Source organism: Melanerpes formicivorus, unplaced genomic scaffold (genome assembly GCF_026170545.1).
Source record: "Melanerpes formicivorus ecotype bairdi unplaced genomic scaffold, bMelFor1.0.p_v2 SCAF_38, whole genome shotgun sequence".
NCBI classification, from domain to species: Eukaryota; Metazoa; Chordata; class Aves; order Piciformes; family Picidae; genus Melanerpes; species Melanerpes formicivorus.
The window spans coordinates 1436591-1463607 of record NW_027142390.1 but is presented as its reverse complement, the minus strand read 5'-3'; the positions used below and the strand labels follow the sequence as shown (position 1 = coordinate 1463607).

The 27017-nt window shown below is 56.3% G+C and overlaps 1 protein-coding gene across 1 annotated transcript; it reads left to right on the top strand.

Annotated features, from left to right (window-relative positions):
• Window positions 1-818: 818 nt before the first annotated feature.
• EDEM1 (ER degradation enhancing alpha-mannosidase like protein 1) lies at window positions 819-19680 on the top strand. Its single transcript, XM_068157755.1, has 12 exons — window positions 819-1310; window positions 1396-1468; window positions 5122-5225; window positions 7035-7206; window positions 8069-8252; window positions 9095-9269; window positions 9747-9867; window positions 10826-10996; window positions 12063-12136; window positions 13386-13482; window positions 13981-14166; window positions 18263-19680. The coding sequence occupies exons 1-12, from the start codon at window positions 901-903 to the stop codon at window positions 18350-18352; spliced, it is 1857 nt and encodes a 618-aa protein (XP_068013856.1). The 5' UTR covers window positions 819-900; the 3' UTR covers window positions 18353-19680.
• Window positions 19681-27017: the final 7337 nt, after the last annotated feature.

The following is a 27017-nucleotide window of genomic DNA, read 5'->3' as shown; positions in this document are numbered from 1 at the left end:
GCAGTGAGCTCCGTGCTGCTGCACTCGCAGCCCCTGCTCCTGTTCCATCCTGCTCTTGGAGTGCTTTGGTTGTCGCTTCTGCTGCTCTGCCACGGGAAGCCCTGCCTCCTGTTTTGGCCTTTCCTGGCCCGGGAGTGTGGCACGGCTTCCCCGGGATGCTGCCCTCCCTCCCTGCCTCCTGCCCACCTCTGCCCCAGGCAAGCAGGAAGGCTGAGTGCTCCCCCGGCCGCTGGAGCAGTGCTCCCCAGAGCTGGCTCACTGCCGCAGGCCACAGCGAGGACCTCTGCTGCTGTCTGTGGGGTAGGCGGCGGCGCAGGAGGAAGGGAGCACAAACGGTACTCGAATGGTTGATTTTCGTGGGTCTGTTTGAACCTCGTTTCTCGTTTTTCACTTCACCCTGGCGGAACAGCAGCAGGGCTGAGTTCTCTGCCTCCCCTCAGGGCTATGCCCAGCCAGCCCCTGGTTGCCAGGTGCAGGCAGGGCCCGGGCCTAGGCCCGAGCCCTTGGCCTGACAGTCTGACCCGAAGCAGGCCGGGCCCTGTGTCCCGGGTGAGGCCGCGGCCTGACCCCTTGGTCGGGGCGGGACTGCCACTGGGGGCTCCTCCCCGGTCGTGCCACGCCAGCCCTGGGAGCCTTTTGTCCCGCCCTCGCCTGCCCCGCCTCGCCCGTCTGATGGCCCGGCCGCTGATTGGCGTCTCTTCTCACCCAATGACGGCCGGCCGGCTCCACCCTCCGCGTCGCCTCGGCCAATAGGAACGCGGCGGGGCGGGCGCCGTTCCGGCCTCTGTGGGCGCTCCCCTTCCTCCGTTAAAGGGGTCGCGGCGCGGCGGAGCGCGGGGGCAGCTGCCGAGCGGGCGGGGCAGCGGAGCGGCCGCTTTAAACTATGATCGCGGCGCGACCATGCAATGGCGGGCGCTGGTGCTGGGGCTGCTGCTGCTGAGGCTGGGGCTGCAGGCGCTGCTGACCCTGCTGCCCGCGTTGGCGCCCGGCCTCTGCCTGCGCCGCCGCTTCCCTTTCCCCTTCCCTCCGCCGCCCGCCCTTCCCGGCCCGCCCGCCGCCGCCGCCGGCCACCCCGGTTCCTCGCACTGGGGCTCGCTGCTGCGGGCGGGCGGGCTCGGCGGGGCGGCGGGGGCTGACGAGTACGAGCGGCGCTACAGCGGAGCCTTCCCGCCGCAGCTGCGGGCCCGGCTGCGCGATGCCGCCCGCGGGATGTTCGTCTTCGGCTACGACAGCTACATGCAGCACGCCTTCCCCCGCGACGAGCTGGACCCGCTGCACTGCCGCGGGCGGGGGCCCGACCGCCACGACCCGTGAGTCGGCAGGGCAGGGCGGGCCGGGGGGGCTGGGCCGGGCCCGGGCGCTGCCCTGCCTGAGGCTCGCTTTGGTCTCTTGCAGCTCCAACCTCAACATCAACGACGTGCTGGGGAACTACTCGCTGACCCTGATCGACGCCCTGGACACGCTGGCGGTGAGGCCTCGGTGGGGCCCCGGGGCTGGGGGGTCGCCTGCAGGGCTTGCTGGGGCTCTCAGGACCTCGCCGCTCCTTGGCCGCGCTCCGAAGGAGCCTCGGGGCTGGCCTGGGCAGCGCTGCCTGCACTTGGGGAAGCGCTGGAGCCGCTGCCTGCGCTTGGGTCAGCGTGAGGAAACTGAGTGTTGTGAATGGGCTCTAAGGTACTTGACCGTGGCTGGGCTGTGCTGCCACAGGGTAGCTCTGTCGCTAACTGAACTCTGAAGGGAGAGCCTTTGCAGTGTTAGTGCCTGAAAGGCAGCTGATGGGAGGCTTTGGGAGGTGAGCAGCTCCAGATGCTCCTGGGTGTGCATGAGTCCACCTCAGAATCCTTTGGGTAGGAAGAGACCATCACTTCCATTCCATAACCCAGCACTGCCAGCTCACCCCTGAGCCATGGCCCTCAGCACCACATCTCCAGGGCATTGAAACCCCTCCAGGGATGGGGCTCCACCAGTGCCTGGCAGCCTGTGCTAGGGCTTGAGAACCCTTCTGGGGAAGAAATTGTTCCTCATGTCCAACCTAAAGTTCCCCTGCTGCTACCTGAGGTCGCTCCCTCTTGCCCTGTTGCTCTTGCTCCACTCTGCTGGTGCAGCTGTAGCAGTGAAAGCAGCACTGCTGCAGTTCACCAGGTGGTGTGTTCCCAGCCCTGCTGTGGGAAACGGGGAGTCAAAGCTTGCTGTGCTGTGGAACAGCAGGTTAGAAGGGTGTGAAGTGGCAGGTCTTGGTTGGGAGATGGTTGGATTAGGGTGGAGTGTGCTCATGAGCTGTCAGCAGCAGGCAGTGTGCTGGAGCAGCCTTGGGAGGAAAGAGTTAAAGGGAGAAATGAAGATGCAGTGCAGCATGGAGTTGGTTTTTTCCCCCTGTCCTTTTGAACAATGCTGGTACTGTCCCTGGCTCTGAGGTTGACCTTAGCACCACAGCAGATCTGATCTCTTGAACAGGCTTCGTGTTTACAGAGCCCTCAAACCCTGTGGAGCTGAAGCAAAGGGCCACTCGGTACAGAAACTTGGTGAGAGGTTGAAAGATGGCAACAGAAAGCTTCAAAGTGGGGGAAGTTACTCCAGAGTGTTTTCCAAGGACCTGCCAGGGGAGCAGTGCTGCTTAGTCCTTGTGTGTGGAAGCTGTTAATGCAGGAAGTGCTGAGCTTTCATGCAGAGCTGCTGACAGGGGCAGAGATTGATCCTTCACCTGAGGAGCAGGTGAGGTGGTGTGGTGAGGGAGCAGCTGAGATCCTAATCAACAGCCTCAAGGGAAAGGTCTCACAGTTTGAGAGGTTGTTGCACCTTTCACTTCTGAGGAGAAGGTGCTGCTGGATCATGAGTTAAACCTGCAGGGTTTAGAGGACTTGATAAGGGGCAAGAGAGCTTGAAGACATACCATCAGAGGCTGAGAAGCTGGACTAGAGGACCCTTAAAGGTCCCTTCCAACCCAAAGCATTCTGTGGTTTCCAAAAGAGCTGAAGTCCTTTTGGGCTCAGGTGAGATCTGTGTCAGGATGCTGCTAGCACTCTGGTGTTGAGGAAGGGTGGATTTGATCTGGGACCTGCTTGAGTTGCTGAGAGATAGGTTAGGAGGAGAGCTTGTCTTGTTCAGGGTGAGTGTGAGAGCTCTGCTTGTTCTGCTTGGCAAGGAGAGCCTGACCAACACAGAGATCCATAGGAAGAGTGGGGAAAGGAAGGGGGGGAAGGAGCTGTCAAGCTGCTGCTCACCTCTTCCAACAGAGCATCCTTTGAGGCTCCTGTGAGCAGCAGCTCAGATTTCTGTTAGTAGCACCAGCACTGTGGTGCCATGGCTCCATGGTCCCCCTTGCTTCATCTCCTTTTGGTTTTTGGAGACCCCTTCAGCTGTCCTTGGTCTCATTTGTGCAGCCAGGCAGACCCTTGGCCTCCTGGAGCGTCAGGGCTGGTTGATGCAGTGGATTGGTGGTGCATTTCTCTCCTCTAGTGCAAGGGGAGAGCAAGGGCTGTGCTGTGAAATGCTTCAGGTTGCTGTGATGGAATCCCAGCTCTGTGGTGAGGAGATGTTGGCTGTCCAGCTGAACCTGGCAGCCTTCAGCAGAACTGAAAGCAGGAACTGAGGAGGAGCTTGGTTTGAAGTGAAACAGCAGCTGGGGAGCTGTGCTGCCTGGCTCAGCAGCTGCCTTCCTGTCATTGCTCATCACAGACTTGAAGACTCCTGGAATCCTTGAGGCAGGAAAAGACCTCTGAGGTCATCAAGTCCAACCATTAACCCGACACTGCAAATGCACTGCTAAGCCATGTCCCTCAGCACCACCCCTGCATGGCTTTGAAATGCCTCCAGGGGTGATGACTCAGCCTGGGCAGGCTGTGCCAGGGCTTAACGACCCTTCTGGGGAAGCAATCGTTCCTGAAGCTGTCCTTACACACTTGAGGCTGGTCCTTTTCATCCTGCCACCTCTTCCTGGGGAGAAGACACCAACCTCCACCTGCCTCCAGCCTCCTTTCAGGGAGTTGCAGAGAATGAGGTCTCCCCTCAGCCTCTTTCTCTCCATCAAAACCAGTGTGGCCAGCAGGTCAAAGAGGTGATTCTGTCCCTCTGCTCTGCTGAGACCTCAGCTGAGTACTGTGGCCAGCTCTGGAGCCCTCAACACAGGAAGGACTTAGACCTGATGGAGAGGGTCCAGAGGAGGCCACAAAGGTGATCAGGGGACTGGAGAACCTCTGCTATGAGGACAGGCTGAGGGAGCTGGGAGTGTTCAGCCTGGAGAAGGGAAGGCTCCAGGGAGACCCTAGAGCAGCCTGCCAGTGCCTGGAGGGTGCTACAAGCAGGCTGCAGAGGAACTGTTCCCAAAGGCCTGCAGGGACAGGACCAGGGACAATGGTTTGAAATGAGAGCAGAGCAGATTGAGATTGGGTGTGAGGAACAAGCTCTGCCCCAGGAGGCTGCTGGAACACTGCAGCAGGCTGCCCAGGGAGGTGCTTGAGGCTCCATCCCTGTTGATACTCAAGGTGAGGCTGGAGAAGGCTCTGAGCACCCTGCTCTAGATGAGGATATCCCTGCTGGGGGGGTTGGACTGGATGAGCTTTGGAGCTCCCTTCCAACCCAACCCATTTTGTGATTCTGTGATCCTGGGGGTGGAAGTGTCCACAGGTTGGTGAAGCAGCTGAAAGGATTTCTTTGTGGGTGTCCTCTTTAGCTGCAGTTTCTCATACCAGTGGGATGAGAGCTTCCTGGAAAGTGGTTTTTTTTAGCCTGAACTCAGAGTACTCTGCCTGTAGTTCTTTAGGGTGTCAGGGAGGGATAGGACTGGGGGGGATGGAGCAAAACTAGAAGTGGGAAGATTGAGATTGGCTGTGAGGAAGTTGTTGCCCAGGAGGGTGGTGAGAGCCTGGCAGAGGCTGCCCAGGGAGGTGGTGGAAGCCTCCTGCCTGGAGGTGTTTGCAGCCAGGCTGGAGGTGGCTGTGAGCAACCTGCTGTGGTGTGAGGTGTCCCTGCCCATGGCAGGGGGTTGGAGCTGGCTGAGCCCTGAGCTCCCTTCCAGCCCTGACAATTCTATGATTCCAAGATCTAAGTGGTGGTTGCAGCTGTGAGCTCCTCCAGCCCTCTTGTGTAGCAACAGCTGAACTAAACAACTTTGTTTTTCTGTACAAGGTAATGGGGAACTCCTCAGAATTCCAGAAGGCAGTGAGGCTGGTGATTGACACAGTTTCCTTTGACAAAGACTCAACAGTCCAAGTTTTTGAGGCAACAATCAGGTAGGTCACTCTTGGATCCCTGGATTCATAGCATGCTTGGGGCTGGGAGGGACCTTAAGGATCATCCAGGTCCAACCTGCCATCTTTAAAGCAGGTTAGAGACTTGGTCTGTATGCAATAGGAGAGCCCAAATGAAATCCTGGCCTGCCAGACTTCATTCCAGAGTTGTTCCATGAACCTTTTGGGGTTTTAATGGACATTAGAATTTACTCTGCTCTGTTAAGAGCTCACCTCAAATACTGCTCCAGTTCTGGGGTCCCCAGCAGGAGAAGGACACAGAGCTGCTGCTGGAGGGAATCCAGAAGAGGCCACAGAGGTGATCCAAGGGCTGGAGCAGCTCTGCTGTGAGCACAGGCTGAGGGAGCTGGGGGTGTTCAGCCTGGAGAGGAGAAGACTCCAGAGGGACCTTAGAGCTGCCTGCTAGGACCTGAAGGGATCCTGCAGGAAGGCTACAGAAGGACTTTTCCTGAGGGTGTCTGGAGCCAGGCCAAGGGGGAATGGTTTGGAGCTGAGGAAGAAGTTGTTCAGTGTAAGGATGATGAGGCTCTGGCACAGGCTGCCCAGGGAGGCTGTGGCTGCCTCCTGCCTGGGGGTGTTCAAGGCCAGGCTGGATGAGGCCTCAGCAGCTGAGTGTAGCTGAGAGGTGTCCCTGCCCATGGCAGGCAGGTTGGAGTGGATGGTGGCTGAGGTCCCTGCCTTTGGCTTGCACACTGCTGGCAAAGGTTTCCCCCCTTTTGCTTTCCTTTTGGGTAAACTTTCACTTTCATTCCAGATGACAAGCAAGCCCTGCCCATCCTGCAGCTGAGCTGAAGACAGTTGGATTTTAGACAGTCCCATTTTCTGAAGGTCTTGGTCCTTGTTCAGTTGCTGTTTTGCTTCTCTAGGCTTGGGTTTTTCTCAGCACTGAAGTTTATATCCCACCCTTGACCCCCTTTTGCAGGAGTAAGGAGCTTTTCACTCACAAAGAGACCTGGGAAGTTGTAAGGAGAAACTGGGTGAGGTAAACATGGTTGGACTTGGTGGTTCAGAGGTTCCTGGAATGGTTTGGGTTGGAAAGGACCTTGGAGATCATCCAGTTCTGACCCCCCTGCCATTGGAACACCTTCCACTGGACCAGGTTGTTCAGTGCCTCTTCCAGCCTGGCCTTGAACACCTCCAGGGAGGTGATCTCAGAGCCCTTTGAGATGATCTCAGAGCCATTTGTGATGATCTCAGAGCCCTTTGAGATGATCTCAGAGCCCTTTGTGATGATCTCAGAGCCATTTGTGATGATCTCAGAGCCCTTTGAGATGATCTCAGAGCCCTTTGAGATGATCTCAGAGCCATTTGTGATGATCTCAGAGCCATTTGTGATGATCTCAGAGCCCTTTGAGATGATCTCAGAGCCCTTTGAGATGATCTCAGAGCCCTTTGTGATGATCTCAGAGCCATTTGTGATGATCTCAGAGCCCTTTGAGATGATCTCAGAGCCCTTTGAGATGATCTCAGAGCCATTTGTGATGATCTCAGAGCCCTTTGTGATGATCTTTGGGTTTTTTCCGGCCCAAACAATTCTGTGATTCTGAGTTATGCAGAACTGGGGCTTTGGGGAGTACTGAGAGGGACAAGCAGTGTGGCTTCTGGATGTTTTCATTACTGGTAGGGCTACAAGCAGAGCAGTAGTGCCTGTAAGGTGGACAAAGTGATGCTTTTGTAGAGCAGGAGAGTGGTGGAACTGAAGAACTTCAGATGAGCTTTAAGGTCCCTTTCAGTCCAAAGCATCCTCTGATTCTGTTCTGTGAAACTGAAGCTCTTTCCCTTTCCCCCTAGGGTTTTGGGAAGCCTCCTTTCTGCCCACATCATAATCACAGACAGCAGACAGCCCTTTGGAGACATGACCATTAAGGATTATGACAATGAGCTCTTGCACATGGCTCATGACCTGGCAGTGAGACTGCTGCCAGCCTTTGAGAACACCAAGACTGGCATTCCATATCCTCGGGTAAGTGAGCAGGGGGATGAGGCATCCACCAGCGCTGCTCCACCTCTCCTGCAGCGGGAATTCCGTGCCAGGATGTGCACACCACAGAGTGGGTTGGAAAGGACCTTAAAAATCATCCAGTTCCACCCCTCTGCCACGTGCAGGGACACCTCCTACCAGAGCAGCTTGCTCAAGGCCTCATCCAACCTGGCTTTCAACCCTTCCAAGCTTGGAGCCTCCACAGTGTCCCTGGACAGCCTGTTCCAGTGCCTCACCACCCTTCTGGGGAAGAATTTCTTCCCAAGGCCTAATCTAAATCCAGCTTCTTCCCAGTCTGAAGCCATCACCCCTTCTCCTTGGTGAAGAATCATCCAAACCCATGAACTTCCACTCCTGTTCAGTCTGGGGGAGCCCTTGAGGCTGGTGGAACTTCCTTCAGCAGCTTGTGGTGTGGGGAAGCTGAGGAGCATTGAGTGAGGAGAGTCTGGGTTTGAAGAGTGCTAAGTGAGGAGCAGCAGCACTTGCACCACCCCTGGAGGAACCTGAGTGTTTGGTGGAAAAGCTGACAAGGTGGAGTGGAATTTGGAAGGATTAGCAAGTAGAAGGGTAGCAAAATCAGGATTTCCCACCTTGAATCTCATGTTAGAAAGTTGGAAGCTGAATTTCAGGGCAGCTTTTAGACCAGGCAGTGAAACACTGACTTTGTAAGTGTGGCTCTCTAACTGCATCCACACTTCACACTCCACACTGCAAAAAAAAACCCCACAAACCCATAAACCAACCCCAAAAACCTGCTAAAAGGACTTTATGAGAAATGAAAGAGTGCAGCTGGGGGCACACCTGCCTGAGCTGCAGCCTGCCTGACTTCTTGCCTCCTTCCCAGGTCAACCTGAAGAAGGGAGTGCCTCCAGACAGCCACAATGAAACGTGCACTGCAGGAGCTGGTTCCTTGCTGGTGGAGTTTGGCATCCTCAGCAGGCTGCTTGGGGATTCCACCTTTGAATGGGTGGCCAGGAGAGCTGTCAAAGCCCTCTGGAGTCTCAGGAGCAACAACACTGGACTGCTAGGTAATCTCTGAGGTGATGCTCTCCTGAGTGGCTCCAGGTCTCAAGCTTCCTCAGTCTCCTGGAGCAGAATGTCACTGTGCCATAGGCTTCTTCCAAGTGTCATCAATCTTGTCAGCCTGCTTCCTCTGTAGCTGTTCTGTGCTCCTGGGGTCTGCTGGCCAGATGGCACTTTGTCATTTCTTACCAAGGATGAGAGGTCTGAGTGGCCTCTTGAGGGCCCAGGGTTCCAAAGACAGACTCTTATGAAACTGGGAAATGAAACTGGAGTTCTTGCATTTGTCTTTGGGGTTTCCTAGCAAAAATGAAGTATCTGAGTGGCCTCTTGGGGCCCAGGGTTCCAAAGACAAACTCTTCATGAAACTGGGAAATGAAACTGGAGTTCTTGCATTTGTCTTTGGGGTTTCCTAGGGAAAATGAAGTGTCTGAGTGACCTCTTGGGGCCCAGGGTTCCAAAGACAACTTCTTTATGAAGTTCCACTTTATGAAGTGTTTGTCTTGGCAATTCCCTAGAACAAATGAAGTATTAAAAGGACTTCTTGGGGTCCAGGGTTCCAAAGACAAACTCTTCATGAAACTGGGACATGAAACTGGAGTTCTTGCATTTTTATTCCCCACTAACAAAATTCAGATGACTGAAACTTGACTTGAAGCAGCTCCTTGGATGCCTGCACTCCAACACTTGAGTTTTGGTGGCAACCTTTGCTGCTCATCCCACCCTGAGACTCTTTAAAGGTGTAATATAATATGTCTGAGTTGTTCTTCCTGACTGTTTGAGCTGCTTGGTGACTTCTGACTAAGCTTTGGGGGTTTGTTTTGGTCTTTTCTTTTGTCTGTTCTGAAAGGAAATGTTGTGAATATCCAAACTGGGCACTGGGTTGGAAAGCAGAGTGGCCTGGGAGCGGGGTCAGATTCGTTCTACGAGTACCTGCTGAAGTCTTACATCCTCTTTGGAGAAAGGGAGGACTTGGAGATGTTCAATGATGCTTACAGGAACATTCAGAGCCACTTGAGAAGAGGGTAAGCTGGCTTAGATGAGTAGCAATGCCTGAAGCAGTGAGCACTCCAGCAGGAGGAGGTCTGATGGTGCTTTGTGTTGTGCTCTCCTGCAGAAGTTGTGTTCAGGTTTTCCTCTTTCCCTTTAAAATCCAAACAGAAGTCTTATTTCATTCATAGCTTCACAGAATGGTTTGGGTTGGAAGGGGCCTTAAAGGTCATCCAGTTCATGGGCAGGGACACCTCCCACCAGCCCAGCTTGCTCAAGGCCTCATCCAGCCTGGCCTTGAGCACCTCCCAGGAGGAGGCAGCCACAACCTGCTCCAGTGTCTCCCCACCCTCACTGGCAGCAAAGCTCTGTCCAGTTTTGGTGGTTCTGATCTTGGCTTGAGGTGCCTGTGGCTCCTTGCCTGTGCTGGTGGCAGTGCTGTGGGGTGAAAGGTGCCTCTGGTTGTAAGGCAGGGAACATTGACACCACCACACCCCTGTTGTTCTTGGCAGTCGAGAAGCCTGCAATGAAGGTGAAGGTGACCCTCCTCTCTATGTCAACGTCAACATGTTCACAGGCCAGCTGATGAACACCTGGATTGACTCCCTGCAAGCCTTTTTCCCTGGACTACAGGTACACAGCTGCAGCACACCTTCAGTACTGGGGGCACTCCTGGGCTCCTCGCTCCAAGGAGGACATCAGGGGCCTGCAGTGGGTTCAGAGAAGGGCAGCAAAGCAGGGGAAGGGTCTGGAGAACAGGGCTGGGGAGGAGCAGCTGAGGGGACTGGGGTGTTCAGTCTGGAGAAGAGGAGGCTGAAGGGAGGCCTCATTACAACTCCCTAAGAGGAGGTTGGAGTCAGGTGGAGGTTGTTCTCTTTTCCCAAGGAACAAGTGATAGGATGAGAGTAAACAGCCTCAAGTTGCACCATGGGAGGTTTAGGTTGGACATGAGGAAGATTTTCCTCCCCAAAAGCATTGTCAAGCTGTGGCCCAGGCTGCCCAGGGCAGAGTCCCCATCCCTGGAGGGGTTCCAAAGCCCTGGAGATGTGGTGCTGAGGGCCATAGCTCAGTGGTGAGCTGGCAGTGCTGGGTTTGTGGTTGGACTTGATGATCACAGTATCATAGAATGCACTTGGTTGGAAGGAACAGAGGTTCTCTGTTGCCTCTCTAGAGGTCATCCAGTCCCACCCCCTGCAGTCAGCAGGGACACCTCCAGCTAGAGCAGGCTGTTCAGATCCCCATCCAGCCTGACCAGGAATGTCTCCAGAGGTGAGGCTTCCAGCACCTCCCTGGGCAACCTGTTCCAATGATCTTGTGGCTGCCCCTTCCCTGGAGGTGTTCAAGGCCAGGTGGGATGAGGCCTTGAGCAGCCTGTTCTAGTGGCAGGCTGCAAGTAGGTGATCTTGAGGGTCCCTCCCATCCCAACCCATTCTGTGAATCCATCACCTTGGGGCTTTGGGGTTTGGTTTTCTTTCAGTCTTGCCTTGTGAGGGGAGTGTTCTATGACAGGGCCTTCTCCTGTGGAGAGCAGAAAGCAGTTTGGTGTCTGGCAGGGCTGAGCATGGCTGTTTGTGGCTGTTGTTGTGCCCAGGTGTTGATAGGAGATGTGGAAGATGCCATTTGTCTCCACGCTTTTTATTACGCCATCTGGAAGCGCTACGGAGCTCTGCCCGAGAGGTACAACTGGCAGCTGCAAGCCCCAGATGTTCCCTTCTACCCCCTGAGGCCAGAGCTGGTGGAGTCCACATACCTTCTGTATCAGGTACTTGCCTTTGCTCAGCTTGCAGTGGCTTTGTTCAGGGGGTGCCTTTTTCTGCCCCTGGCCCACCAGGGATGTGCCTCACGAGCTGCCTGGGCTCACCCGGGGGCCTCAGCTCAGGCACTAGGGGATGTTGTTTGCTTGAAAAGGCCAAAGTGAGACTGAGGAACCTTTCCAGAATCAGCTGGCAGAGTTTTAGAGGGCAGAGATTGGTGACTCTGGAAGTAAATGTAAGAGCTTTCCTTGCTCTGTTGTCTGGGCACAGCCTCCAGCTGGCAGGAGATCCTCTGAACTCCAAGAGCTTCCTGGCTGTCAGAGAGTCAGGGATTTACTCCAGGTTTCATTAGGATTTACACTCAGGGTGGGAGCCTGCATGGAGGAATCTAAGTCAGGCTCCTATGAAGATAAGTTTAATACTTAAGGAACTGATGCTGATAGGCCTTGGGGCTACATCCAGAGCAGCATGGCCAGAGATGGAGAGAGGGGATCCTGCCCCTCTGCTCTGCTGAGACCTCACCTGCAGGGCTGTGTCCAGCTCTCCACACAGGAAGGACCTGGACCTGATGGAGAGAGTTCAGAGGAGGCCATGAAAATGCTCAGGGGGCTGGAGCAGCTCTGCTACAAGCACAGGCTGAGGGAGCTGGGGGTGTTCAGCCTGGGGAAAAGAAGGCTCCAGGGAGACCTAATAGCAGCCTGCCAGTACCTGAAGGGGCTCCAAGAAGGCTGCAGAGGGACTGCTCCCAAAGGCCTGCAGGGACAGGACCAGGGGCAATGGTTTGAGATGAGAGCAGAGCAGACTGAGGTTGGATGTGAGCAACAAGTTCTGCAGCAGGAGGCTGCTGGAACACTGCAGCAGGCTGCCCAGGGAGGTGCCTGAGGCTCCATCTCTGGAGATCTTCAGGGTGAGGCTGGAGAAGGCTCTGAGCAGCCTGCTCTGGTGGAGGATGTCCCTGCTGAGTGCAAGGGGCTTGGAGCTTTGGGGGTCTCTTCCAAACCAGACCATTCTGTGCTTTGTTGTGTCCTTCAGAACTTGCTGCCTCTGACTCCTGTCTCTCTTGTCTTCCTTTAGGCCACAAAGAACCCATTCTACTTGCATGTGGGGATGGATATTCTGCAGAGTTTGGAAAAGTACACAAAAGCCAAGTCAGTCTTTGATGTCCTTTGCCTTCTCCCACTGCTGTGTTACATTTGGCATAGAAATGCTGTCTAGGATCCAAGCTCCCACATGTGGCTCCACCAGCAAACCCTCCAGGAGAGCCACCAGTGCTGAGTTATTTATTGAGCAGTTATTTGTTTCACATCTAGAACTGAAGTGCTCTGCTCCAGTGACAGCTTCATACCTTCAGAGGTTCAGAGCTAGCTTTCAGAGTGCTACAACCAGGTCCAAGTAGAAGGTTTGGGTTCCCCCCAGCCCCTGCATCCTGCAAGGCTGTTTCTAACCTCATGGCTTCTAGTGTTTAAGACTGGAGGGGTGGCCTCTAAGATGCTGTTGCACAGCAGCTTTGACCTCAAGACAGAGAGGCTCTGATCTTCTTGCAGAGGGTAGATGGTGAGCTTGGGTTCAGTTGTTGATGTTTCCTGCCTTTGTAGGTGGGTTTGTACTAACCATAGGGGAGCAGGAAAGAGTTAAGTGGGGAGTTCAGTGATCATCCCTCACACTGGAAGAGATTCCTCACCTCCTAAGTGTTGGTGGAGGGAGGAGTAGATAGCTCAGCAAGAAACCTTTGCATGGCACCAGGCTTCCAGACCTGAGTTTCTCATCTGCTTACTGTGGGCAAGTGACCTGTGCTGGAGGTTCCTCCTGCTTTGAGACACAAATTCACAGGATGGAATAGATAAGGGGCTGGGGAGGAGCAGCTGAGGGAACTGGGGGTGTGCAGCCTGGAGGAGGCTGAGGGGAGACCTTCTGGCTCTCCACAACTCCCTGAAAGGAGGCTGGAGCCACGTGGGGGTTGGTCTCTTCTAAGGAACAAGTGATAGGATGAGAGGAAATGGCCTCCAGTTGCCCCAGGAGAGGCTCAGGTTGGGTATCAGAAGAAACCTCTTCACTGAAAGGGTTCTCAAAGCCTGGAACAGGCTGCCCAAGGAGGTGGTGGAGGTGTTTCAGGGAGGCAGAGATGTGGTGCTGTGGGCCAGGGTTTGGCCCCAGCCTTGGCAGGGTGAGTGGTTGGATTTGGTGCTCTGGAAGGGCTTTGCCAAGCAGGATGGTTGTGTGCACCCCAGGGTCAGTGCCTGCACACCAGAATGCCACTGAGCACCAGCAACCCACTTGCTCCAGTTTAACTTCACCCCTGGTGGCAGCTGGAGCTGGCTGAAGTTGAGGAGTACCTGGGGAGTGCTTTGAGATGAGACTGTGTGGGAGCTGAACCCCAACTCCTCTCTGCTCTTGCAGGTGTGGCTATGCCACGCTGCACCACGTGGTAGAGAAGACGAAGGAGGATCGGATGGAAAGCTTCTTCCTCAGTGAGACCTGCAAGTACTTGTACCTGGTAGGTGCCTGCCAGGGAGCTCTGGGCATGCACAAACTGCACACTGGCAGCAGAAGCTCTGCTCTGAGCAAGGGAAGGATTTGGGTCCCAGAGTGTGTCAGAGGATGTGCAGATGGTGTGCTGGGCAGCAGGGCGAGAGAGAGGATTCTGCTCCTCTGCTGGGCTCTGCTCAGACCTCACCTCCAGTCCTGCAGAAGGACACAGAACTGCTGGAGTGAGTCCAGAGGAGGCCACAAAGATGATCCAAGGGCTGGAGCACCTTCAGACATTTCCTTGAGGCCCTTCTTGACCTGAGGGGCCCAGAGCTGGACACTATTTTCCAGCTAAGGCCTCAGCAGGGCAGAGCAGAGGGGGAGGAGAACCTCTCTCCACCTACTCACCGCAGCCCCTTCCAGTCCACCCCATCCCACCCCATCCCTCAGACGGGTGCCTTGGGACTTGGTGCTGCTGGGCTGTTGGCACAGACAGCAGAAGCATCTCTCCCATCTCTCTGTTCAGTTGTTTGATGAAGAGAACCCACTGCACAAGTCTGGCAACAAGTACATGTTCACCACCGAGGGGCACGTCGTGTCGGTGGACGAGCGCTTCCGCCACTCCCTCTGGCAGGACATCCTCCCTGCAGCAGAGGACAGCGCAGCAAAGGCCAAACCCAGCGACTTCAAGACCCTCAACTTCAGCTCTAATGTAAGGGAATGCACCAGGCTGCTGCTGTGGAGGGGACCTGGGGGGGATTTGGCTTAGGCAGCAGGAAAACTCAAACCAGAAAGAGCCCTTTGGAAGTGTTGCTCCGGGGCTCGGCAGAGCTTCCTCCGGGAAGGCCAAAGAGCTGAGCAGCTCCTGTGGTGGTTCCTCAACAGCTTTGCTCTTCCACAAGGGAGCTTGTGGAAAACTCTTGGAGCAGTGGAATGAGACACTTGAATGTGTCCAGAGAAGGGCAGCAAGGCTGGGGAGAGGTGTGGAGCACAGCCCTGAGAGGAGAGGCTGAGGGAGCTGGGGTTGCTTAGCCTGGAGAAGAGGAGGCTCAGGGGAGACCTTCTTGCTCTCTACAGCTACTTGAAACAAGTAGCCAGGTGGGGGTTGGTCTCTTCTCCCAGGCAAGCAGCCCCAGAACAAGAGGACACAGTCTCAAGCTGTGCCAGGGGAGGTTTAGGCTGGAGGTGAGGAGAAAGTTCTTCCCAGAAAGAGTAATTGGCCATTAGGATGTGCTGCCCAGGGAGGTGGTGGAGTCGTCACCGTCCCTGGAGGTGTTCAAGAAAGGCTTGGATGTGGCCCTTGGAGCCTTGGTTTAGTTGTCAGGAGGTGTTAGGTAATGAGTTAGACCTGATGATCTCTGAGGCCTTCTTCAACCTGGTTGATTGTGTGATTCTGTGGAAGGATTAGGAGCATGGGAGGGTGCTGGTGGTGGAGGTGAAGCCTTGGCTGCTTTTGGAAGCATTTTGCAGCAATCAGTTTGTGCATTTCTTTCTTTCTTTAAATTCCTTCCCCTTTACCCTTCAAATGTTGCAGTCTTGCCCCACCAGACAGGAGACAGCAGAGGGGCACTTAAAGGTGGTTTGGACTCAGCATGGTGGTGAGGCATTTGCAGGTGACCCTGTGCAGCTGGGCATCAGCTGAGGGGGGACATGGTTTAGTGGTGAGCTTGCAGTGCTGGGGGAGTTGGAGTATCAGAGAGTCACAGAGCTGGCAGGGCTGGAAGGGACCTCAGGGCTCAGCCAGCTCCAACCCCCTGCCATGGGCAGGGACACCTCACACCACAGCAGGTTGCTCACAGCCACCTCCAGCCTGGCTGCAAACACCTCCAGGCAGGAGGCTTCCACCACCTCCCTGGGCAGCCTGTGCCAGGCTCTCACCACCCTCATGGGGAACAACTTCTTCCTCACAGCCAATCTCAATCTCCCCACTTCTAGTTCTGCTCCATCCCCCCCAGTCCTGTCCCTCCCTGACACCCTCACAAGTCCCTCCCCAGCTTTCCTGCAGCCCCCTGCAGATCCTGGAAGGCCACAAGGAGGTCTCCCTGGAGCCTTCTCCTCTCCAGCCTGCACAACCCCAACTCCCTCAGGCTGTGCTCACAGCAGAGCAGCTCCAGCCCTCTGCTCCTCCTCCTGGCCCTTCCCTGGACACCTTCCAGCACCTCCAGGTCCTTCCTGGCCCCAGAGCTCCGGGGGGGGTCTCACCAGAGCAGAGCAGAGGGGGAGAATCCCCTCCCTGGCCCTGCTGGCTCTGCTTCTCTGGGTGATCTTGAAGCTCTCTTTCAACCAAAGATATCCTCTGATTCCCTCCCCCTGATTCCCAGGCTGTCAATCCTCTGCCTATCACCACCCAAACCAGTGAAGCTTATAGCACAGAACTCTCTTGTAAACCTCTGAATAGTTTCCTGCAGACTTCCTTTCCTCCTCCTTCAAGTCCTCCAGGGAGGGAAAAAGGCCAGAGCATTATTTTCCCCATTCACAGTTGTCATAGTGAAGGAAATCTCAGTTGAGTAACAAGCTGCAGCAGGCTGCTGTGTGTTTGGAAGCTTTGCAGCCTGCTCTGAGGAAAACACTTCTGCTGTTCATTTGTGTGCTTTGTGCTCTGAGTTTGCAGAGAGGGAGAGAGAGCTGGGACTGAATTCATGGACTTGATTCAGGAAACAGTTTGGCTTGGATGGACCTCAGAGATCATCCTGGTTTGAGACTGGAGCAGGGCAGATTGAGGTTGGACATAAGGAGGGAGCTCTGCAGAGTGAGGGTGGTGAAACCCTGGGACAGGTTGCCCAGAGGTGAGGATGAGGCCCTGGAGTCAGTCAGGATCAGGTTTGACATGGCTCTGGGTGGCCTGCTCTGGTTGGAGGTGTCCCTGCTGACTGCAGGGGGGTTGGGCAAGATGTCCTTGGAGGGTCCCTTCCAACTCCATCCAATCTATGAATCCAGCTCCAACCCCCTGCCACGGGCAGGGACCCCTCCCACCAGCCCAGGCTGCTCAGGGCCTCATCCAGCCTGGCCTTGAGCACCTCCAGAGAAGAGTCACATCCACAGCCTCCCAGGGCAGCCTGTGCCAGGCTCTCCCCAGCCTCACTCTTGAGAACTTCTGCCTCATCTCCAGTCTCAATCTCTCCTCTCCCAGCTTCAATCCATTCCCTCTCACCCTACCACTGCAAGCCTTTGTGGGACTGAAATGGGTGGTGGTACAGCTCCCTGTGCTGGGGGGGGGCTGTGGGGTTGGGAAGGGTTGGGATGGCCTGGCTGTGTGTCCCAGCTCTCACAGAGCCTCAGGAGGGGTTGGGATGGCCTGGCTGTGTGTCCCAGCTCTCACAGAGCCTCACCAGGGGTGGGGATGGCCTGGCTGTGTGTCCCAGCTCTCACAGAAGGGGTTGGGATGGCCTGGCTGTGTGTCCCAGCTCTCACAGAAGGGGTTGGGATGGCCTGGCTGTGTGTCCCAGCTCTCACAGAAGGGGTTGGGATGGCCTGGCTGTGTGTCCCAGCTCTCACAGAGCCTCAGGAGGGGTTGGGCTGGCCTGGCTGTGTGTCCCAGCTCTCACAGAAGGGGTTGGGATGGCCTGGCTGTGTGTCCCAGCCCTCACAGAAGGGGTTGGGATGGCCTGGCTATGTGTCCCAGCTCTCACAGAAGGGGTTGGGATGGCCTGGCTGTGTGTCCCAGCTCTCACAGAAGGGGTTGGGATGGCCTGGCTGTGTGTCCCAGCTCTCACAGAAGGGGTTGGGATGGCCTGGCTGTGTGTCCCAGCTCTCACAGAAGGGGTTGGGGTGGCCTGGCTGTGTGTCCCAGCTCTCACAGAGCCCCAGGAGGGGTTGGGCTGGCCTGGCTGTGTGTCCCAGCTCTCACAGAGCCTCAGGAGGGGTTGGGCTGGCCTGGCTGTGTGTCCCAGCTCTCACAGAAGGGGTTGGGATGGCCTGGCTGTGTGTCCCAGCTCTCACAGAAGGGGTTGGGATGGCCTGGCTGTGTGTCCCAGCTCTCACAGAAGGGGTTGGGATGGCCTGGCTGTGTGTCCCAGCTCTCACAGAAGGGGTTGGGATGGCCTGGCTGTGTGTCCCAGCTCTCACAGAGCCCCAGGAGGGGTTGGGCTGGCCTGGCTGTGTGTCCCAGCTCTCACAGAGCCTCAGGAGGGGTTGGGATGGCCTGGCTGTGTGTCCCAGCTCTCACAGAAGGGGTTGGGATGGCCTGGCTGTGTGTCCCAGCTCTCACAGAAGGGGTTGGGATGGCCTGGCTGTGTGTCCCAGCTCTCACAGAAGGGGTTGGGATGGCCTGGCTGTGTGTCCCAGCTCTCACAGAAGGGGTTGGGGTGGCCTGGCTGTGTGTCCCAGCTCTCACAGAGCCCCAGGAGGGGTTGGGCTGGCCTGGCTGTGTGTCCCAGCTCTCACAGAGCCTCAGGAGGGGTTGGGCTGGCCTGGCTGTGTGTCCCAGCTCTCACAGAAGGGGTTGGGATGGCCTGGCTGTGTGTCCCAGCTCTCACAGAAGGGGTTGGGATGGCCTGGCTGTGTGTCCCAGCTCTCACAGAGCCCCAGGAGGGTTGGGCTGGCCTGGCTGTGTGTCCCAGCTCTCACAGAGCCTCAGGAGGGTTGGGATGGCCTGGCTGTGTGTCCCAGCTCTCACAGAAGGGGTTGGGGTGGCCTGGCTGTGTGTCCCAGCTCTCACAGAAGGGGTTGGGCTGGCCTGGCTGTGTGTCCCAGCTCTCACAGAAGGGGTTGGGATGGCCTGGCTGTGTGTCCCAGCCCTCACAGAAGGGGTTGGGCTGGCCTGGCTGTGTGTCCCAGCTCTCACAGAGCCTCTCTCTCTCTGTTCACAGTGCAACAGGGTTCCTGATGAGAGGAGGTACCTGCTGCCCCTGAAGAGTAACTACATGAGGCAGATCGACCGGATGGTGGGCTTGATCTGAGGGGGGCTGCACAGCAAGCTGCTCCCGTGCCTGGCATGGGGCTGGAGACCTTCCTCAGCCTCACACCTGCAGGGGCTGAGTCTCTTGGGTACCCTCCATGCTTGTTAGCTTTCAGGGAGATCAGGTTCTCTCCTGGGCTGTGGTGACCTCACCTGCCAGCCAAACGGAGATCCCTCCAGGGAAGGTGAAGGCTGAGCAGAGCTCCAAGAGCAGCAATTGGCAGGTGCCACTTAGCTACCTCTCTGCAGCTGTCTTACAAAGGTCCCTTTAGGAAAGGGCACCAAGTATTTAACTGGGAATGGGCTTGGGGTCTGGGAAGGAACTGGGAAAGTGCAATTGCTTACACCCAGCTGCATCATGGAGTTGTTCTGACCAGCAATACACAAACCTTAAGTGCTACTCAGGTAGGAACCCACTGGCAGTGGGGTTTGCTGAAGCAAAAACTCTTCTTCTCTAGAGGAGTCTCTTGCAAAGAGAACTCCTGATGGTATCCAAAGCTCTCAGTGTAGTCCTGACAGCTGCAGGCTCAGCAGAGCCTGGGAGCTCCAGAAAGCAGTAAGAAACCAAACCAGGTGCCTTGTGGTGGTGTTTGTCTAAGGGAATGGCTGGGGGGAGGGAAGGGGGAAGGCACTCAGCTCTCCCAGCAGCTGCCTTGCTGCAGCTGAGCTGAGCAGGAGCTCCCCAGCTGGTGCTGTGTGCCATGTGCCATGTCTCTAGTGCCTTATTCAGCAGAGCTGCTGCTGAGGACCTGCTCTTCACAGTGCATGAGGAGCACACTGGTTTGCATTCCTGACAGCATTCATCTGCAGTGCCTTACATTCCCTTCACTGGCAGGGAAACCTGAGCCTGCTTGGGGAGGTGGATGGAGTACTCCTGACCAGTTGGCTCCAGGGTCCAGTGGATCCCAAAGCAGCTTGCCAATGAGAGGAGCTTTTGCTGTTGGGTTTGGGGCTGTTTTGTTTTGAAGTACTGGAAGGATCTCAACTTTTGTGTCCATCCCAAAGGAGTTTTCTGGGCTGGATTCCCTCTCTGGGTAGGGGCTGGGGAGGGGGGAAGGAGGCTGAACACAAACTGAGGCCAAACCCTGTTAATTCTGAACAGTGTCTTTGTTGTCAGTGGCTCCCTCTTCCTTCCTCACTTTTGGCAGTAGCTGAGTGGACTGCTGGGTTAATTATTCCTTATGATGATTTTGGGGTAATTAAGGCTTAAAGGCACCCCTGACCTGCTGTGTTTTGGCCTCCTTGACAGCCTGGGGGGGTTTGGTCAACCACAAGATTGCAGCTCCCCCCAACCCCCCATTCCTAATAAATATGAAGTTAGTGTTTGGAGAGGTTCTTGGTTGACTCTTCCAAGTACAGTGATGCATCTCAGGGACTTCAGTGTAGAATCTTCTGTTCCATGGTAGTTTGATCTAGTTTTGAGGCAAAACCCCCCTGAATCCATCAATCCTGTCTTCTTAAGTCTTACCTCTGGGAGAGCAAAGGGTGTGAAGCCTTCCCAGCAGAGTCCCTTGTCTGGCTGTCTCAGGCAGCTTGGCAATGCCAGCCCCTCCAAACCTGCCTCTGCAGACCTACTGCTGGAGTGGTTTGTAGCTGCCTGCTTTGAAAGCCAAACAGAAACTCCAGGAGTTGTGATCCCAGAGAGGTGCTGGGAGAGGGTCAGGGTTCAAGGCAAGCAGTAAATGCTGCCTGTGTGCTGTACACAGGGAGAAGCAGAAGGGGAAAGTGCTGCTGGGCCACATCTTCTCTTTGGAGACCCAAAGTGAGAAGTGCTTGGTGGAGTGGAGGCCCCTGGCCCATGAAAACCACAGCACAGTGGATCCCAGGGTGTCTTGAGGGCTACCCCTGCTAAGGATTCCTCCCTGACTGGCAGTTTAGCTTCTGAGTGTCTGTTGCATCCCTTGCAGTTGCCTCCTCCCAGTGTTCTGTGCCTTCTGGAGCACCCTGGTGAGGCTTCCAGCTGAGTGTTCATGCACAGGAAGCTGTTCCAGCATCTCCCTCAGAGAATGCCACAGCCAGGAGGAAGTTGCACAAATCTTTTGCCACTGCTTTTCCCTCTTGTGTAGCCCAGGAGTAGCTGAGAGGTGGCTGTAGGATGGGAACTAACCACAGAGTGGCTCAGGTTGGAAGGGACCTCAGATCTCACCTACTCCAACCTCCAGCTGCTCAGGGCCTCATCCAGCCTGGCCTTGAACATCCCCAGGCAGGAGGCAGCCACAGCCTCCCTGGGCAGCCTGGGCCAGAGTCTATCAACCTCCTACTGAAGAACTTCTTCCTCAGCTCCAGTCTGACCCTGCTCTGCCTCAGCTCCAAACCCTTCCCCCTTGGCCTGGCTCCAGACACCCTCAGGAATATTCCCTCTGCAGCCTTCCTGCAGGATCCCTTTAGCTATTGGAAGGCAGCTCTGAGGTTCTCCTGGAGCCTTCCCTTCTCCAGGCTGCACACCCCCAGCTCCCTCAGGCTGTGCTCCCAGCAGAGCTGCTCCAGCCCTTGGAGCCTCCTGGGGACTCTCCAACAGCTCTGTGTCCTTCCTCTGCTGGGGACACCACCCCTGGGTGCAGTGGTCACAGCCTTTCCTCCCTCAGTGACTTGGGCTCTTAGTTGCAGTCCCAAGCAGCCCCTGGGCAGCTCCCTGTTAGAACCAGTTGGTGTTGCCAGGGTGACCTGAGAGTCCCTGCTGCCCCAGGGCTGGGCTTTTGCCCACATGGAGGCTGCTGCTGGCAAGGTGCTGAGAGGCTTGGCCATCTTGGCAGGAGCCCTTTGGAATCCCTCTTTGTTTCCCAACCTGCTTGGATGCCTTTAGCTGGCTTTTCAGTCTGTCATGACAGGAACCTTTGCTGCAAACAGACAAAAGCCTTTAGTGTTTCTTGGTCTGATGTGCAATAACAGCCCTGGTTGCTTTGGTTTTCCTGATGAAAAATGCAATCTCTGCTTCAGTATTTTGTTGGGGTTGGGGTTTTTTGGGGGGGTTGGTTGGTTTGGTTTCCCCCTCCCTCATGAAGTATTGAATTGGAGCTGGGAAATCTTTGCCAAGGACCAAAAGCTCTTGGATGAAGTGTCCTGAATTTTCCAAGCTGAGCTGAAAAGGTTTTACAGATCTGCATTAAAAATTACAGGAAAAGAAATCCCTGCTCCTGCCTGTTCCTCGGGTGGTGGTCTGGGGGAGCTGGCAGGCAGCTTGCAGGTGCTGCCCCCAGCGTGGGGGAAAGCTGCCTCAGTGGCTGTGCCTGATCTGTGCCATTCACCAGGCAGGAAGGCAGCAGGTGAGTAGAGCTCCCAGAGGAAGGGCTCCCTGCCCATGGCATGGGGGTGAGCTTTGTAAGGTCCCTGCCAAGCCAGACCATGCTGGGGGCAGGGGTGAGTGAAGGACAACTTCAAGTCATAGTGTCATAGAATCAGTCAGGGTTGGAAGGGACCACAAGGATCAGCCAGCCCCAACCCCCCTGCCATGGGCAGGGACACCCCACACTAGATCAGCCTGGCCAGAGCCTCAGCCAGCCTGGCCTTAAACACCTCCAGGGACAGGGCCCCAACCACCTCCCTGCACAACCCATTCCAGGGCTTCACCACTCTCATGGGGAAGAACTTCCTCCTCCCCTCCAGCCTCAATCTCCCCACCTCCAGCTTCATTCCATTCCCCCTAGTCCTATCACTACCTGAGATCCTGAGCAGTCCCTCCCCAGCCCTCCTGTAGCCCCCTTCAGATCCTGGAAGGCCACAATGAGGTCACCTGGGAGCCTTCTCTTCTGCAGACTGAACAGCCCCAGCTCCTTCAGTCTGTGCTCACAGCAGAGCAGCTCCAGCCCTCTGCTCACCTTCCTGGCCCTGCTCTGGACACCTTCCAGCACCTCCAGATCCCTCTTGCCATAGGGGCTCCAGAACTGGAGGTAGGACTCCAGGTGGGGTCTCCCCAGAGCTGAGCAGAGGGGGAGAATCACCTCCCTTGCCCTGCTGGCCACACTTCTCCTGCTGCAGCCCAGGCTCTGGTTGGCTTTCTGGGCTGCAAGTGCACACTGAGAGCTCCTGGTGAGCTTCTCCTCCCCCAGCACCCCCAAGGCTCTCTCCTCAGGGCTGCTTTCCAGCCAGACCCTGCCCAGCCTGGATTTGTGCCTGGGATTGCCTCCACCCAGCTGCAGGACCCTGCCCTTGGTCTTGTTGAACCTCCTGAGGTTGGCTTGTGCCCACCTCTCCAGCCTGTCCAGCTCCCTCTGGATGGCCTCCCTTCCCTCCAGCTGTCTGCTGCACCACACAGCTTGGTGTCATCAGCAACCCTGCTGAGGCTGCACTCAATGCCACTGTCCATGGCACCCACAGGGATGTTGAACAAGCCTGGGCCCAGGGCTGATCCCTGAGGGACTCTGCTTGTCCCTGGCCTCCCCTGGGCCATGGAGCCATGGACAGCCACTCTTGGGTGCAGCCATCAAGCCAGTTCCTTATCCATCTGGTGCTCACCCCTCACACCCATGTGTCACCAGGCTGTGGGGCAGGACAGTGTCAAAGGCTGTGCTCAGGTAAGTCCTTAAAGATCATCTGGTTCCCACCTCCTGCCATGGGCAGGGACACCTGCTGCTAGAGCCCCTTCAGCCTGGCTTTGAGCCAAGCTTGGAGCCTCCACAATGTCTCTGGGCAGCCTGTGCCAGGGCCTCACCACCCTCCTTCCCCGTGTCTAATCCAAGTCAGGCTCCCTCCAGTCTGAATCCCTCTCCCCTCACCCTGTCACTCCATGCTTTTGTGTAAAGCCCATCACCAGCTCTCCTGTAGCCCCCTTCAGATGCTAGGAGGCTGCTCTAGGGTCTCCCCAGAGCCTTCTCCAGGCTGAACAACCTCAACTCTCTGAACCTGTCTCTTGTAGAAGGCACTCTCCAGCCCTCAGGTGGTGGCCCTCCTCTGGATGCTCTTCAGTGGCTTGGCTCTGGGGTCCATGGTCAGCTCCATGGTGGACTCAGACCACTGATTCTCTGCCCCAGCAGCAGCATCTTGGCGCAGTGCAGCTGCCCAGATGAGTTCACCTCTGCCCTGCCAGCTGCTCTCCTTCCCCTGCTGTAGCCTCCCTCCCAGAGCATTTCCCACCACCCCTGGGGCAGGACAGAGGCAGCCCCTTGGCTGGATGTTTTTCCTCAGCCATACCTAAAAGCCAGCTGGAGGCTTTCACCTCTGCAGGCTGCCTCCATTCACCTCCCTCAGCAGCTTCTGCACCCCTCCTGTGGGACCCCCTCCCGTGGGACTCCACACAGCAGCCTCCCACCTGTGGTGCTCCTCTCCTGCCTGTCTTCCCCCAGCCCCAGCAGCCCAGGGGCTGGCTGCTGAGCAGCAGTGGAGTTTTGCAGTGCTTCCAAAGCTCTTCTGACTTTGTAGGGGATGACTTTTTTCTTGGCCCATTTCCTGCTCCTCTTGCTGGTTGCAGACTTATAAATGTCAGCTCTGCAGTGGGTGGAAGTGAGCTGAAATCCTGATTTTTGGGGAAAGAACTGGAGAGCTGATGTTTTCACCTTGGCTGCACTTTTGCTGCTGCTGCTGCTGGCACAGTCTGTGCCCATTGCTCCTTGTGCTGTCCCTGGGCACCCCTGAGCAGAGCCTGGCCCCAGCCTCTTGCCCCCCACAGCTCCTTCAGCTCTTGCTGAGCATTGCTCAGCTGCCCTCTGGGGCTGCTCTGCTGCAGGCTCTCAGCCCCAGGGCTCTCAGCCTTTGCTGCTCCCAGAGCTGCTCCAGGCCCCTCAGCATCTCTGCAGCCTCCCCTGGGCTCTCTCCAGCACTTCCCTGTCCCTCTGGAACTGGGGAGCCCTGGAGGTCTTGGGTGCTGAAAGAGCTACAGTCCAAAGTGTGTGAGAACGGGAGATGCTGGGGCACAGTCCATCAGGCTACCCCAGGGCTACAGCTAAAAAGTGACTCCTGGGAGCTGTGGCCAGAGCTCTTTGGCTTGCTGCATGCTTGGTGCTGTAGTCTGATTTGCTTCCAGCAGAGACCACTCTTGCGCTGCAGTTGGAAGGGCTCTGGCTGTGGCACAGCAGCCGAGCCAGCGGCGCTGCTCGGCAGGTGAAGTGCTGGAGGGCTTCTGGCTCTGTGCAGCCTCCGTGCTCAGGAGGAGAATCGTGACACTGCTTCGGTTAGAAATGACCTTTAAGGGTTACCGAGTCCCAGCCTGAGCCCAGCACTGCACCCCTGAACCACGGCCCTCAGCACCACCTCTCCAGGGCTTTGAAACCCTTGCAGGGATGGGGACTCCACCACCACCCTGGGCAGCCTGGGCCAGGGCTTGAGAACCCTTCTGGGGAAGGAATTGTTTCTCATGTCCACCCTAAACCCTTCCTGCTGCAACCTGCCCATTTCCTCTCCTTCTATCACCAGTACTAGGGAGAAGACACCAACCTCCACCCTACCCCAGCCTCCTCTCAGGGAGCTGCAGAGAGCAATGAGATCTCTCCTCAGCCTGCTCTTCCTCAGGCTGAACATCCCCAGCTGCCTCTCTCCAGACCCTTCCCCAGCTTTGTTGCCCTTTTCTGGACCTGCTCCAGCCCCTCAACGTCCTCCTTGGAGTGAGGAGCCCAGAACTGAGTGGTGATGAGACTCTGGCACAGGCTGCCCAGGGAGATTGTGGCTGCCTCCTCCCTGGGGGTGCTCAAGGCCAGGCTGGCTGAAGCCTTCAGTCCAGGTGAGAGGTGTCCCTGCCCACGGTGGGAAGGTTGGAGTGGATGAGCTCTGAGGTCCCTTCCACCCTGAGCCACTCTAGGATTCTGTGGCCATTCCCAGTCCCTGCCTGTTGGTCAGCTGGGGGAAGGAGAATGGTGTTGCAGTGCCCATGGGGAGCAACTGGTGTGGCTGGGAGTAACCTCCCACGGCCTTGGGCAGGACAGAGATGGTGCCAGTGCCTGCCTTGGGTGGATGGGTGGAAGGCTGGGCTGGATGGACCAGGTGGATCCTGTGCCTCTGTGAGGTTGTGGCAGGTTGCTGGAGGCTGATCACAAAGTGCAGCAACAGAGGCTCTGGCAATAAAACTTCACAAGACAAGGGAGGGGGAAGCCCCAAAGAGGGAACCAATAAAAGGCAACCAGATTCCCCTTTATTAATATTTGTGAGTAATTTGCTTTCCTCAGCCTGCAGAGCCCAGAGGCTCTCCCAGCAGTGGCAAGCTGCATGCTGTTAATGCTTTATCCTGCTCATTTGGGTGGAATGAGGAATCCTGGACAGGAACAGCTCTGGAGGAGTCCCACAACTCCCTTATCTCCATCACATCGTGGTCCAGCCTTTCATGCTCTGCCAAGGAGCCCTGGGTTGGGTAACTCCCCTCCCCTCCCTCCCCTTCCTCTCATGGTTAGAAGGTTTTCCTGATTTTTGCTTTTCCTTTAAAGCAGCCTTCAGGAGGAAAAGAAATTAACTCCAAAAGGAGGTTTAAAGAAGCCTCTTTAACAGAACAAACATCTCCTTGCTCCTGGATGCTGCCTGAGGGGCAAACAAACCCAGAGCCCCAAATCCTGGGGCAGCTGCAGAGTTTTGCTTTGCAGCTGAAGCCTCCTCCCTGCCTTTTACTCCACAGCTGCAGCTGGTGGGAGCAGCACTGATGGAGCACTGCAGAGCCCAGCTCTCTGCTTTATGGACCTCAACAGGCTGCTGGTCAGTGCCATGTGCTGCTTGCTGCTCCTTTGGGGAGAGAGGGAGAGGGATGGAGCCAGAGCCCAGCCAGAGAAGGGTTAGAGCCAAAGGATTTGGAGGAGTTTTTTGCCCAACCTCTTGCTTTCCCTTTCTCTCTCTCTTTCTCTTTTGTTCCCCTTCCATCCCTTCCCTCTCTTCCTTTCCCCCTTCCCTTCACTCCCTTTCCTTTTCCATCTTTTCCCTCCCTGGATCACTTCCCTTTTTCCCCACCCTGGATCCTTTCCTTTCCCCCCCCCCCGCCCCGGATCCCTTCCTTTTTTTCCCCCTGGATCCCTTCCCTTTCCCCCCCCGATACCTTTCTCCCCCTGCCCCCTTCCCACCTTTCCCTCTTCCCAAATTCCTTTTCTTTCCCCCTTTTCCCTCCTTCCCCTCTTTCCCCCTTTCCTTTCCTCCCTCTTTGAGCACTGGTGCAGGTGTCCCAGGGGCTGTGGAGTCTCCACACATGGGGACACTCAGAATCCATCTGGGCAGGGTCCTGGGCCCCCCATCTCTTGGTGACCCTGCTTGAGCAAAGGGCTGGACCACAACTTCCCTGAGATGTCTCCAGCCTCAACCAGCTTGAGCTGGTGACTAGAAAAGCTGCAGGGAGTGATGGCAGCTGTGCAGGGGGGCTCAGATCTGAGCCTTGATGTTCTCCTCAGGCATCAGGGCCGGCCCCAGGCACTGCAGCAGGACTGCAGCAGTCTGAGCCCTTCCAAATCCTCTTTAATTGCCGAGATGCAGAGAATGAGTGGTGGGGCTCTGCAGCTTCAGCTCCTAACGGGGGGTGCTTTGGTAAGGTTAATGACTCCTCAGCTCCTGGGGTGGGTTAATGATTCCTCAGCTCCCCAGATGCCTTTCCTTAAACCATCCTGAAGTCCTAGCATCTGGTGCTGCCTGGGAAGGTAGCACAAGGAGAAAAGGAGGAGGTCTGGTGTTAACTTTGAGCTGCAGTGAAGCTCAGGCAGGGAGTGGAGTGAGTGGAGGTGACAATGATCGTGGTCCCTGGAGGTGTTCAAGGCAGGTGTGGCCATGGCACT

Coding starts and splice junctions, on each gene's coding strand:
- EDEM1 (XM_068157755.1), top strand. CDS start 901: ATGCAATGGCGGGCGCTGGTGCTGGGGCTGCTGCTGCTGAGGCTGGGG. Junction 7,207..8,068: donor CTGGCATTCCATATCCTCGG/GTAAGTGAGCAG, acceptor CCTCCTTCCCAG/GTCAACCTGAAGAAGGGAGT. Junction 10,997..12,062: donor CCACATACCTTCTGTATCAG/GTACTTGCCTTT, acceptor GTCTTCCTTTAG/GCCACAAAGAACCCATTCTA.